This window comes from Parasteatoda tepidariorum, chromosome 10 (genome assembly GCF_043381705.1).
Source record: "Parasteatoda tepidariorum isolate YZ-2023 chromosome 10, CAS_Ptep_4.0, whole genome shotgun sequence".
In the NCBI taxonomy this organism is placed as follows: domain Eukaryota; kingdom Metazoa; phylum Arthropoda; class Arachnida; order Araneae; family Theridiidae; genus Parasteatoda; species Parasteatoda tepidariorum.
Genome location: NC_092213.1, coordinates 59,773,626 through 59,788,588, shown reverse-complemented (window position 1 = coordinate 59,788,588; position 14,963 = coordinate 59,773,626). Strand labels below are relative to the sequence as shown.

Genomic DNA, 14,963 nt, shown 5'->3' with positions numbered 1-14,963 from the left:
CTTTCTAAGACTCAATCTTAATAGTTTGAGGGCGTGACCTCAAATATGCTAATTAATTGGTGCTGACGATATTTTAAATTACAAAATAATAAGAATGTTAAAAAAGTTTTATATTTAAAACACTATTTCTGAGCCGCAATGGCTCAGGGGATAGAGCGTTCGCCTTCCAATGAGGTGAACCGGGTTCGAATCCCAGTGATGGCTGGTCGATATGAATTCCGCATACGGCTTGCACCAACCACCGTGCTGACGTGAAATATCCTCAGTGGCAGACGGATCATGGGTTAGAGACCCCTTGCCATCAGGCTAACCGTGGGAGGTTCTCATGGTATCCCTCTCCATGTTACGCAAATGCGGGTAAATTCCATCAAAAAGTCCTCCAGAAAGGCAAATTTCTCCCAATACTTGATCCAGGAGGTCCCTTGTCTTCTGGATTGGGTTCAAAATTACAAGGCTATGGAGTTGAACATTAGAAGTCGTAAACCCGAAAATTGGGTCGACTGTTCAACGACGTTTATTAAAAAAATAATATTTCTCAGAAACTATCCAATCTATTTCGTTCAAGCTTTGCATTTTGTTATGCATAATTACATCCTTTAAAATTTTGTAAAAAATTTTATACTTTACACTTCAAAATTTTTTCGATTGGTATTAAATAAAATAATAAATATTTACTAAAATTTATTTTTTGCTTGAAATTATCTTTGGATAAACTAATTTATAATTGTGTTCAAAAAAATTTCAATCAATTCCTCTCAAATGTTAAACTAAACACTTGTAATAATTGATGTAATTCATCCCTAACTCTCGTAATACATGAAATGAAATTCACTAGACCGTTCTGTTTGGCGAAACATTTAAGGAATGTTTGATAATTTCGTGATTCCTAGGACGATGTGTATGAAGCATTACTGATTAATTAAAATACTCGCTACAGATTACCCAGTTCAATACATTTAGACGTGAAACGCGTTAGTTTAGTAGTACATGGAAGTACTCTTTTCTGCAACTTTAAATTCTTAGATTTATTCGAAAATGTAATCCTTTATTTATGATTTGAAGAACTCATTCCCTCATTGCATATCAGTCTTCATGTTTGTCTAGTATTTCATCACAGAAATTGAAACAATATGCAGCTTGACAAGATATACCAACATAACTTCTTAGAAGTCCGTATTTTTTGCAACTATAATTTATTAGATATATTCTTAAAAATATTTATTCCAAAAAGTACACTTTAAATTATGTGAAAAATTCACCCCATCATTGCATCTTCATCTCCATCTTCGTCTTCATCTTTGTGAGTCACTCTTCATAACAAGGCAGTGCTTCTGAGATTTGCAAAGTTGGCCAACCCCTAATAATTTAAACTAATCACATGCATCTTTATAATAAAAATGAATATAATAATTGTGATATTCCATTTTTAATTTTAAAAGGAATTTATCATATTAGGAACCTTTCTTTGCTCAAAGTAAACCAGATCAACAATAGAAATGTTCCGCTATTTAAATACATATACTTATATCTAATAATATGTGAAAAGTATCATTCTGTGTTATTAGTATCTATTGTCTACAACTAGTTTAAAATATAGTACTATAATTGTTTTAAATGCAATTTTATTATATTCATGATTGTTATAGGTTTATGCTATTCAGAAGTGGTAACAAGATTTCCAAAGGGAGGTTCTGCCTACAGTTATGTGTATTCAACTATGGGAGAGTTGTTTGCTTTCATTATTGGATGGGGCATGGTACTGGATTATACTGTAGGAGCAGCACTTGCTTCAAAAGTTTGCAGCCAGTACTTGAACGCTGTACTAGACTCGAAAATATCTAATTTTCTACAAGGACATGTTGGACAGTTGAGTTTTACTGGTCTGGACAAGTTTTTAGATTTACCGGCGGTGGCAGTGAATTTCTGGATTTGTATTATGCTGTTCTCATCTATTAAGGTAAAAAAAAATTAAATTAGATTAAGTATGTTTAGTTATGTATGTTAATTATAAAAGCTATTGAGGTGAGAACGAAATTAAGTAACTTTAATCAAGATTACCAGTTTCCATGTTTTACAAGCTTTCAATGTATTTTAAATATCTCGTGTGCGCAACACTGTCCCCATCCCTGAAGTAGACTCGCAGCTTGCTGACCACATAAAATTATTAGACTCATGTCTTTTTTTAAGCTTACGGCTATTGTTTACATTCTAGCCGAGCCTTTTAGATTCAGCCTTTGCTAACGTTTTGGTCTAAAGCAAATGGGTTTAATAGGAAAATTGTTGGGCCAAATCTTAAGATTCTTAAAAAGACTGTGGATGAAAATAAAATTGATGCTGCTAGTGCGCTAATTTTAAAAAAAAACGCACTTGAAAATATATTTTACTTTTAATATAAGTTGATTTACGTTTGATGTCAAAAGGAAGTACGCTTGAATAAAATAGTTCATCGGTATCTTTAAGCTGAATTTTAACTAGAAAGCGTGTTTGTTACTAGCTATAGCTCAAAAAGGTAAATTAGATGCCCGACCCCCCCAAATATGGGTATGCGGGAAAAATTTTCATCTTGTCGCCGTGACAGTTTCCCGCACAGCCGGAGGTGGACAGAGAGTATCTGCCACACGCATTGACCGAGAGGCCCGGCGAAGCCCCTCCGTGGCATTTATTTAAAAACAGGAAAAAAAAACATAGTACTATTTTGGCAACAGCCCGGAGGTTAACGGGCAAAAATACAAAAGTAACAAGTTCCCCTCTAGAATTAGACGTTTTATATGTATAGTTGTGATTATTCCGACTATTAACTATGAGGTGAAATTAACCATCTAAAGATTGATGTTCACAATAAAATATATGAAAAAATCAAGAAAAAAAAATTTTTTTTTTAAAGTTAAAGTTTAAAATTTGTCCAACGGACCCTTATAAAAATTTGAAATTTAATAAATTTAACGATATCAACCATGTGAGACCCAGAATTTACCGTGTGAGAGCTGTCAAAGTATAATGGAATTTGTACAAGCTTCATGAAAAATGTCTTTGGTCAAACCTCATGACCGAAAACTGGTGGTTAAAAATTTAAAGTTTAAAATACAGGAAAAATAATAAAAAGATTGTAAGGGACAATTGATAAAACGAAAAAAGCATGAAGTTAAAGGCTAAAATTATACAATTGACCAAAAGGGTCTAAAAATTCAACATANAAAAGATTATAAGGGACAATTGATAAAAGGAAAAAAACATGAAGTTAAAGGCTAAAATTATACAATTGACCAAAAGGGTCTAAAAATTAAATTTCCCAGCACTTAGGTAAAGTGCTCTTACCGTCGTGTTAACCATGGGATGTTTTCGAAGCTTTTTTGTCCGTGTAACGCAAATACGCGTCAGTTCCATAGATTGAATCTCTTATTAAAGAAAATTTGCCCTTTTTTGCTACTTGATTTAAGAATCACTTTATCTTTTGAAGCTTTAAAATTACAAGAAAACGGAGATTGAATTGTAACATTAAGGATAACGAAATCACCATATTAATTTTTGCTCCAACTTTGGTGATAAGATAAAATTTCTCACCGAGTATCGAAAAGTTTAAGAAATTGTATTAAGATCAATCTTATTGGTAAAAAAAACATATGTAGTTATCGAATGATTGTTTTAATAAACCCTGAAGGTTTAAATATTTTTCATTTAATATACCGTCATTTTGTTAAAACACCTTGCGTTTAACACAAGCTACACTAATAAGTGTAATTGAAAATTTAATTAATTATAAGGTCAAGCAGATATCTCCACAGTATAATAAAGTTTCAAGCTAATCATTCTATCCAAAAAGAATTTAAATTATAAGTTTGATCGAAAATTAATAGATTTTTATGTTGTAATCAACCGAAACCGGCCGGGTAATAAATCAAAATCTTATCGGACACACGAAACCGTCAGCTTATAGCTGAGTGGCCGGATCCGGCTGGGTGAAAAATTCAACTTTCATTGGTTACCGGATGCCAGGACCTATCAAAATTTTAGAATCTGGTTCATCTCTAATTTTTAGAATTTACTGCACGGATTTTTTCACCAAAAAAATAATTTAGATTGAAAAATAACTGAATTTTTAGCATTAATATATTTCAATTGTAATTGTTAGTGATTGATAAAAATTCAAATGGAAAAAAATGGAACGATTCACACAACTTTCTTCTAAGCCTACAATCTTAATGATTGTTGTTATTTAAAGAACGAGAATAGCTGTCATCATAGATAATCAAAATCATCTTTAACAGTTAACGCACGAGTTTTTTTTTTAACATAAGAATGTATATATACAATCTTTGAAGTCCTTCTTTGACCAGTGGCCCAATTCAATTTATTAAAAAAATGAATTAAGATTCAATTTAATCAACATACATTCCTTTTAATCTTTAAAAAAATACTATAATCCCAACTTCTACCTGCACCCAATCAGAGAACACCATTAATCAGACAAGATAGAAGAACCTATACTAATCAAGATATACAATAATCAATCGTGCAATACAAATGTAAGAGAGTTGTCTTACTCTCAACAAAATACATTAATTTTTTCATGGGAAACTTTTAAGTGAGGAAATGGAAGAAACAACCATGCAATACGAATGTGAGGGTTGTCCTACAATCAATAAAAATCACACTTTTTTTTTTATTGGAGAGACTTTTGTATGCTCAAATAAAAACAAAATGGTGGTAAAACTTCAGCGGTTTCAACTTGTTAGAAACTATGTGTTTTTAAATTTCATGACATATTTCATAGATTGATAAAATATACCGTCCCATAACTTAATGCAGAAATTATTTCTTTTACTATACCCTTAAATTTGTCTCACAGAAATGTGAAATTGTATTAAATATTAAATTTATGTAAATAAATTTTTGTTTCAATTAAAGAAACTATATAAATTGGCTAATTTTAATTTATTTGAAATCAAATAGTAATACGTTATACTGTAATAAATAATCATTTTTGCTACAGTATAATCTCGATATCTCAAAGTTGAAGAGACGCGAAACAATTTCGAGATAGCGAGTTTGATAACAAATTAAGAACCAAATACGTTCACCAAAAGACATTCTAAAAAGGAGAGTCATGATATATTAGAATAAGTTCGAATAAATATGTTTTTATAGTAGTTGACAATAAGTCTAAATACAGCAATGATAATTTTATTTTTAAGAGAAGCACAAAAATAATTATGCACTTAAGTAGGGAAAAAATTTATTTAAGTAAATTTACATTTATAGAGTTTATTAAAAAACTCTACCATCATTTCTCATCATATCATCAAACTCTACCAACCTGCCGACATTTTTTCGAAATTGCTCATCAATCAACTTTTCTATTCGAAAAATAGCTGCCAAGTCATTGCTTTCCATGTTTTCGGAACATTTCATGAAACGTTTTAATATGTGGACAGCATTTTTTCTTGGGATGCTTTAATGTTGAGTGCTGGTACATGGCGATTTTTCCGAAGAAATTTAATTTTTACTTCGAAAAGTATTCGACTTAACAAGGTTTTAAAGAGAAACTCTTCGACATAGGAATTCAAATTAACATTAGGTGGATATGTAATGACATGGGGAAAAGTTTTGTTGTTGACATAATAAGGTTTTCAGATATCGAGAGAGTACTGATATTAATAAAACATTGTGAAAACTAAACAAATTTCCTAAATATTACAATAAAATAAAAATGTGGTGATCTGCTTGAAGTAAGAGAAGTAACATGCGCGTTATTGTGAAGTCTTAAAATAAAGGACAAACTTAGAAATAATAAAACATTTAAAGTAACGAAACTATTAAAGTATCAGCACAAACTTTATAAAAAATATATCAATATTTTAGTGTTTTACAGTTTAGCATAAATCCTTCCAATGCTGTTGATTTTGTTGTCTCCTTTCCTCAAATTATGAGCATGGTTAAACTGAACTTTAATTATTCGTCCTGAAGGAGTGTCCTAATTTTTATGATGTCTTTAATAAAAAGTGCATTATAAATTCCTTTATAGGAATCCGTTGCTTTTATAGAGTTTATAGATATAGATAGAGTTTGGAATATATTAAAATATAAGTATTCCATTCCAAGTGAAAAAGCTGTAAGGGTTCACATTCCCTTTAATACTTCATACCTGCATATATCAAGGTTTTCAATAGTTGCTCTTCTAAAGAGTATATCACTTAAAAAATAACTATAGAAAAAGAAGAGCCAGTTGATATATTGAGTTTTATTTCTCGATTTTATAAAGTTCGTATGTTAAGAGGAGCAAGCACTAAACGAATTCACAGCACTTTTAATATGTTTAAACGGTAGTTTCACTTTAATTATATTTTTCCATATTTTTTTTATAATTCAAAAAATGACTATTAACTATGTTGGCACTTACTTCCATAATTTCGGTACATACATATCTGCAAATGTAATAAATATTACGCCGCAAACAAATATTATGTAACTAAGACGAATTAAAATCTGGTAAGGGTGCTATAACTTGTGAAAGATTTAAGATCCCCAGATCTTAGGTAATGTTTCTGCAACATGCATTTTTGTAGGGAATAATATCGGCTCTAAATTGATTGTTTACGTTAATAATAAATTGCACGATATTATTCCATAATTGCTTCTTTCGTGGCATTTAAAGAATAATAAATAAAATTAGAATGAGACATTTTTTAACCAATTTGAGTAAACTTTTATTTGAATATATTTTTGTATTTATAGCATAACAAAACGGCAAATACGTAGAAGGTGATATGATACGCTTTCAAATATTAGAAATGAATTAAATATTGACGTCTGCTCCTTTAAAAAATTTATTTTGCGTAAAAAGAGCTCAAAGATTATTTTAATTTCTCCGAAATAAATATCATAAAGTTAATATTATTATTTAATTATGATATTTAACTTAGAATATAAAGGATTCGAAATAGAACTACACCAAATCTTTCCGGGTGAATAAAAGGAGGCACCACATGATAGTTGTAACATCTGATAATTAAATCGCGAATTTAACATGTCAAGTTAATCTATATAAAAAACGCTAATACGTATGTATCAATAAAACCGATGATATTTCTTTTCTCGCGTTGGCAACAGTTTTCATTCTTAATTGATAGGTTTCGGCGAGCAAAAGCATGTAGTGAGCATCATATGGCTAATCTATATTATATAAAACGCTAATACGTTTTAATTGATAGGTTAACGTAAACNTTAAAACAAAACTCACAACAGTTACTTTTCTCAACAACTGAAATTTAGAATAGTGTGATTAAGAAAAATATGTGAACTGTTTGCAATTTCAAATTAATATTGAAATGCACAGGTTTAAAATTTTCTACAGTGAAAAATTTTCGGAACTTCAGTGTTCAAAAAAGTATACAAAAGCTAGACGTTAAGAACGTATCCAAAGAGCGAGCAAAGAGAGCATCTGATTGAAAGCAATCCGAAATGAACTGCGAAAGTAGTTCCTGGGGTTGGCGAGCAGGGGGCGAAGCCTCCTAGTGATTATATATTTTTAAACTGATTGAAAACAACTTCTTTTATTTAAAATACAAAATAGGCATTGTTCATTTCCTTCATGATCATTGCATCATCAAGAATTTTTTTTATCATGTTTATTTTTCAACTGAATTATTATTACTGAAGTGGTAAATTTATCATGCGAATTTCAGTGATTTCATAAAATATAGTATTTACTCTGTTATATTTTATAAGTTGAGAATATAACATTGCGAATTAGGAATAAAATGCATCGTATCTTATTACAACAGAAAAATTTCATATTTTAGCTTTACATAGTTACTTTTAGTATTAAAAAATGAATTTATAAAATTATTATTTTTATTTTAGATTGTATGCATGTTTAACAACATATTTGCAGTGGGGAACTTATTTATTGTGTTATATTGTATAAGTTGAGAATATAACGTTGTGCATTATGAATAAAATGCATCGTATCTTATTACAACAGAAAAATGTCATATTTTGGTTTTGCGTAGTTACTTTTATTATTAAAAATTGTATTTATGAGATAATTATTCTTTGTTTTAGATTCTATGCACGCTTAATAACATATTTGTAGTGGTGAACTTATTGGTGATATCAGGCACTGTCGTTGTTGGCATTTTCAATATGGATTCTGAAAACTGGATTGCTGGCCTTGGCTTTTTTCCAAATGGAATTTCTGGAGTAAGATAAATTGTTGTTCATTACTATATTGAAATAATAATATTTCTTTAATTTGCTCTCTACAGTAGCATTATATAAATACTTTTGATCTATATCATATGCTTAGTCAATTATTGAATATATCCAGATAAGACGGTACATAACGTACACTGAACTTTCCACAAAGCATAAATTAATAGGAATCGAGTTTAATATAAAATTAAGAAGAATTTTTTGTGTGGTTCCAGCATTATTTTTAACCCAAAAGATCGAAGGTTTTAGAGTTTATTCAATATGCAAGTCAATTTCAGTCTCTATCAGAATCTTCTATCTCACACTATTAGTGGCTAATAGCTTAAACTCTATCCATGATATGCTAATGTTCTTTCTATTATTGATTGATTGATAAAGAGCGGTGATATTTGAGACCAATCATCTCAAATATTAAATAAGTTATATGGTCTACAAGTTGTTGTTTTTTTGTGTTTGGCGTCAGAATTTTTGGAACTATTTTTGACAACATGTAACTCTGATTTCAAGAACGCAAAATGTTCTCTTGTATCAGCTTCGTTTTCATCATAGTTAAATTTCAAAAATGTTAATTCAATAAAAGAGAAAGATGTCTTAAACTGATTTCGACCGTATTTTGCATTCTGATTTCAAAGATTAAAATAACTTTTCTTTATCATTCCAGTTTTAAAACGCTGAGTTTATTTATTAACGCTGATCTCTAGTTTTATTATGCCAAATCTACTCGAAATATAATAACTACGACGTTTGTTTTAAACTAGAGCTAATAGTTTTTTTTCTTTTTATCTTGAAATCGACATACCAATATTTTGCCAAAATCAGTTTTAAAAAATCCCAAACATCAAATATACAATTTTTTGCAGGACATTGAAAATAGCATATTTTGCCAAATCTACTCGAAATAAATAGTTGCGACGTTTGTTTTAAACTAGAGCAAATAGTTTTGTTTTCTTTTTATCTTAAAATCGACGTGCCAAAATTCTGCCAAAATCAGTTTGAAAAAATCCTTAACATCAAATACACAATTTTTTGCAGGACATTGAAAATAGCATATTTTATAATATAGCTAACGCTGTATCTCTTAAAGTAAAGCAAATGGTGGAAAATAGTTAAATATTACAGAAAATAGTTTAATAGAGAAAATAGCTAAATATTAGAAATCAGCGTTCATGAGATTATTAACAAAGCCAATTTAAAAAATACTGCCACACAATTGCATGCTGGCTTGCGATATTAATTTTTATTCAAAATTATTTTCTATCTACGTTTAAGGAACTTTGTTTTGTTAATTATAGCCAAAATAATTTGTACAGTTTTATATCATTATCATTTTAATATTATTATTTCAAAACGGGAAACATTTTATCTAAATATTACCTATCTTACTACATTTTAGAAGTGAAGTTATTTGAAGGGCGATTTCACAGAAGCCTAATTATAATTGTATTCATTTTTTTATACAAATACAAATGAAATGATTTTTACGCATTCTCATTTTGTACAAAGATATTACAGACACAGATACGTAATTATCGAACATTTTTTGACAAATATATCAATCTCATGGGTAGAACAAAACCGTGGTACTTTAAACGTTGAAAATTAAGTAGCTTATTTATAAATTAGTTTTCAAACATAAAAGTGCCAAATTAGCACGTGAAAGAATTATCCAAATCATTTGTAAAATATCTACAATATTTTGAGAAAAAATAAAATGCTTCAACTTTAAATAAAGAAATATTAGTTTCATGAAACGTACATACTCATTAAAATTCACTTTAATTATACTTAAGCCATAATTTATCAAAGTATTTCTTATAACTGGCAATAAAATTATTGAGAGTATCTATAAAATTCAATATGAAACATCTGAGCCTTAATATTTCACGACAGGAAATTAACATCAGATTGTATTATTTATTCTAAATTATACAAGATGAATTTTTATTATTCTAATTATAGTTAACAACTGTACTGGATTTTCTATTGGAATATTGTATTTAACCAATTTCACATGATCTCTTGATTTAATTAAAAATTAAAATTTTTTTTGTATATTTTAGTAAGTTTGCTGAAATTGGGAAAGTTTAAAAAAAATCCAGGTCAATATAGCTTAAATTTTTGCCCATTCTATTGGTTGCTTAAGTTTCTTTAATAAGAATTACTGTTAAATAATGTTGTTAGTTTCATTATTAGTGATCAGTTTGAAGATTATCTTTTTTTTCTCCAAATATTCGAGAAAACGATTCCTTTTTTGATCAGAACTCTCTGAAATGAGTTTCATATCTTTAAAATTATGAACTCAAAAATGAACATAAAACTAATAATTCTAATCCAATTTAAAATTTATCAAAATGAAAAATATTGCAGTACATTTGAATTTAGAGTTATTAGCGTAATGTAGTGTTTGTATTTTATAGACTATCAAAGTTCCTAAAATCCTCTACGGTTAAAATATTATAGTTATTATGTAATAGAATTTTATCTATATTATTCAGGAAAATCTACACAATTTTTTTTCCTTTTCATGTTGCCAACTATACCCAATTTCCTAACATCAATAAAGCGCTAATTTAACAAAAATGTTTTTTTTTTCAGATAATATCTGCATCATCACTTTGCTTCTTTGCATTTGTCGGCTATGACATTCTAGCCATCTGCACTAAAGCATCTCCACATCGCTCCCATACATTTCCATCAACTGTCAGTTCTATCTTCGTCATTGGTCTTCTAAGTTGCTTCAGTATATCTATTATTCTGACCCTACTTGTGCCATTTTCGATGATTGAGGCTGAGGCACCATTGTTACAGGCATTTGACGTACGACAAGTTGATGGAATGAAGTATTTTATCGCCATCGGTGCATTGTTTGGACTTATCTCTTCAGTGGTTGCTTCTTTGGTTTCACTAGTCAAACTTTTTGAATCATTAGGAGCAGACGGACTTCTCTTTAAATTTCTGAGTAGAACTCAAAGCCATTCCTTACTGGCCGCTGGAGTCCTGTCTTCCATTCTGTCTTTACTCTGCAGTACCAAAACTTTAGTGCATGTTCTAGGAATGGGCACTTTGACCGCTTACATGTCTATTGCCCTTTGTGTTCTGTGCACTAGATATGGAGTAGGATCGCGATTCCGAGCAGATGCGCTCGAACGAACAACTCTGGATTCGTTGGAACTGTATGAGGAAGACTCGCCAAATGATGTTAAAACAACAGATAAATGCAGCGAAAAACTGTGCCAAACGGAAAAAGATCATATGAATGATCACACAAAACCAATTTACGGTACCTTGAGTACAAAATCTGTGTCAGTGGATTTCATCGATGAATCGTACATGACGTGCTTATCAGAACTATCACCACATTGGACCAAACAGGAACCAAATCACAGATCTGCAGCCACCGTAGCAGGTCTCATTGGAGCTGCTTTACTTGTAATGCTGCTGATGGGAGTCATGACTTTACACATTCCTAAATTATTGCCCCAAAACCACCTGTGGACAGAGCTTTTCGCTTGTGTACTGTTTTTACTTATTATTGGATGCGCGGCAGCTATTTTCAGACAACCAAAACACAAACCCCAAATTAACAACAAAGTGCCATGCATCCCTTTTCTTCCATTAATCTCTATTTGGATGAATGTACATTTGATCGTTGGTCTTCCATACACTGCATGGCTCTTGTTTTTCATCTGGTCTCTTATAGGCGAGTATAACACTATTCTATTAGCATGCTCATAGCATACCATAGCAGTAATTAGGAAATAAATTAATGCAGAGATATTCTACTGCCTGTAATATATATTCTGGTTTTATGTTATATTTTATTCTATTAATGTTTGATAATTTTGTAATGATTATAAAAATTTGGAACTTTTTAAAAAATGTATTTTGATAATTTTGCAAGTTTAACTATTTCAAAAATATATTAATTTATATTAACTTTACCTCAAATCCTTTTACATTTAAGACTTCCATTAAGATATATTTAATTTTGTACTCGATCAAAAATTTTATTGTTAGTTCTATTAATTTTTTTCGTTTAACTACTTTTCTTATCAGAGTAAATATTTTCGCCATTGAATAGCTAAATAGAAAATAAGTGACACTTAAGTGAATTTCGGAAAATCAGATTTCAAGAGCTGGAAAAAAACTGTTTGCGAAACATATTTTCGTATTAAAACTACCTAATTTAGTGACTCATCAGTGAAACAAATTAATATTAATGAATAATTTATAATCGACAGTTGGATACTCGCAAGCGACGTCACGCGCATGTCAGCTTTTCAAATTCGACACAGGTATCCAATTAAATATGAATTAATATTGAAGCTGTAAAGTTAACAAGCCACGTGATTAGTTGCAATTACTCAATTATATGTTTGAGCCCTTGAATATCAAAATATTCGTTTATAAACAAGTTTTTTCAGGGAAAATTTAATACAAATCGTAACTTTTATTCACTGAAAGGCCACGGTTTATTAGTTCTAAGCTTTTTACGAAATGACAAATTATCCATAAAAAAGCTCTAAAATTCGCCGACCTGTACCTTACTTTATTCTTGTTGATAAATTATTTTTTAGTATAACTGTTTTGTTTTAAAACATTGTTAAATATCACTTATTTGCTAATTCTTCCTTAAACATTAGTTTTAAAAGTAACACAGTCTCAATTTTTCCTCGAAAAGAAAATGCTTTATTTTTTTAAAAATAGAAATATTCTATACGAACAATCTAAAGTAACGCGTGAAAGAAATGACAAATATTTGCGAATTAATAAAAATTGATTTTATTTTTCAGAACTTTGTTCTAATTTCTTAATTTTTCATAGCACGATGTTATGTTATAATCATTAACTGAAATGCTATGACTGTATACAGTTTCCTACTATTTTGAGGTGGTATCATCATCTAATTATTCTTATCTCTAATTACTCGTTTCATTTTCTCTATCAGAATGCATTTGTTATTGTATTTGTTTACGATCAAAATTTCTGCATTTCGTAAATTCTGATCTTCATTATCGTAACTATTTTTGATTTGGATTAAAACTTCTTAATTCTTAATCAATTAGCTCATTTAAAACTCTTGTATGCTTTTAACTCATGTTCTTACTCATTAGGCTCTCTGCTGTACCTCAGTTACGGAATTTGGAACAGTTCCGAACGGAATTTTCAGGATCCACAGGGCGTCAACCTGCTAAACGTTAACGAAGACGGCTGTGAATGTGATAAGGATAATCTCGAAGATGAAAAACACGAACATTAAGGAAGTATCATAGATGCTTAAGTATCATAGAAACATTCATCATAGAAACATTCCAAACAACAAATATAGTTTTTATAAATATGTTTTGAAAGACATTGATTAAAGTTTACATGAGCAGACCGATTTCTTATTACCCAATTTAAAGACACTTTTCGTTACTTGACAAAAACGTACCTGAAATTAAAATATTTCGAAATTTATAGTCTGATAACTTTATTCCAGTATATAGCACTGGATAGAAATATGCATAAAAGTTGATAATAAAATCAGAGTCTATAGTAAACGGCACCTTGCCATGTGTATATGTTCTTATATTATATCTTGTTGTGATATGTATGTACATAAGTACATAGATATACTCCATTTAATATATATTAATGCGAATTATAGAGAGGGCTATACATTTTGGTTATAAATATGCCTAAATGACTCAGAAATACAGTAGCATATAGTGTATATGTATTATTTATGATATAGATTATGTTTCTGATGCCTTTAAGTTTCCAGGCAATTAGACTATTTTATCATAATTTTTAATACCGTCTTGTTTTTCAACATTATTTTAAAAAGTTGTAATTTTTGTATATCAGCTCATGCATTTAAAAAATATACTATTTACTTTATATGTAATATAGTATAGACCGATTTTGACTAGTGTGAAAGAAAACCCATACGTAAAATAATGTATATATTAGGATATTCGAGGAAGATGATATAGAATATCAAAAATAAAATTTTTCTTTTTTTTAATTTTGTTTCAAAAACTTGAAAGCCCAAACAATTTCTAGAAAATAAACGATAGCACTAGGCTCAATAAAAAATAAATGGCTAAAAATCTGGTTTTTATTCTTAATTAAAATATATGCACGCTTCTTTCAAGATGCTGATATACTAATTTAAAAACTTTAAAAATTAAATTCAGTAATTTCATAATAATTTACACATTTAAAAAAGTTGCACTATAGGAGCAGTACTGCATTTTATAGGTACTTAGGTTGTTTTGTGTTAATACCAGAGAACTATTATATGTATCATTAAAAATATAGGGCAATTCCATCATTTTATTTCAAGCGAGATGTATATGATAAATTTATATTTTAAACAAAAAAAAATTGTGTATGTGTATCGATGTTATAAATAGCTTTGTATCAAGCACGGGCACAAAGAAATGATTTTATTAATATTAATGAAAACGATATATGTAAAAAATTAAAATATCTGAATGTCCCTGCCGTGGAATTATTATTTATAACGTATGACGTCACTCCAATTCAACACAATGATGACTTTAATAAAACTAAATGGACAAAATTACTTAGACTAGGAAAACAGAGTCTAAGTTTTAATTTGGTCTTTCTATTAACAATATACACCGAAGAGCCATTACGTTATGACCCCCCTCCATCTATAACAATGGGCTCGCCCAAGTTTCTCGCCCAGGAACAATGTTTTCATGGTGCACATTAGGACCCATAATCCTCATAGAACAATC

General features: G+C 29.6%; 1 protein-coding gene across 1 annotated transcript in view; it reads left to right on the top strand.

Moving 5' to 3' along the window:
• Positions 1–13,588, top strand: part of LOC107443084 (probable cationic amino acid transporter) — a 108,431-nt gene extending 94,843 nt beyond the window's left edge. Inside the window, exons 3-6 of the mRNA XM_016056833.3 lie at positions 1,647–1,957; positions 8,062–8,199; positions 10,807–11,911; positions 13,326–13,588. Of these exons, the coding sequence (XP_015912319.2) occupies positions 1,647–1,957; positions 8,062–8,199; positions 10,807–11,911; positions 13,326–13,471 (1,700 nt within the window). The 3' untranslated portion in view covers positions 13,472–13,588. The remainder of the gene's footprint in view (positions 1–1,646; positions 1,958–8,061; positions 8,200–10,806; positions 11,912–13,325) is intronic.
• The last annotated feature ends 1,375 nt before the right edge of the window (positions 13,589–14,963 follow it).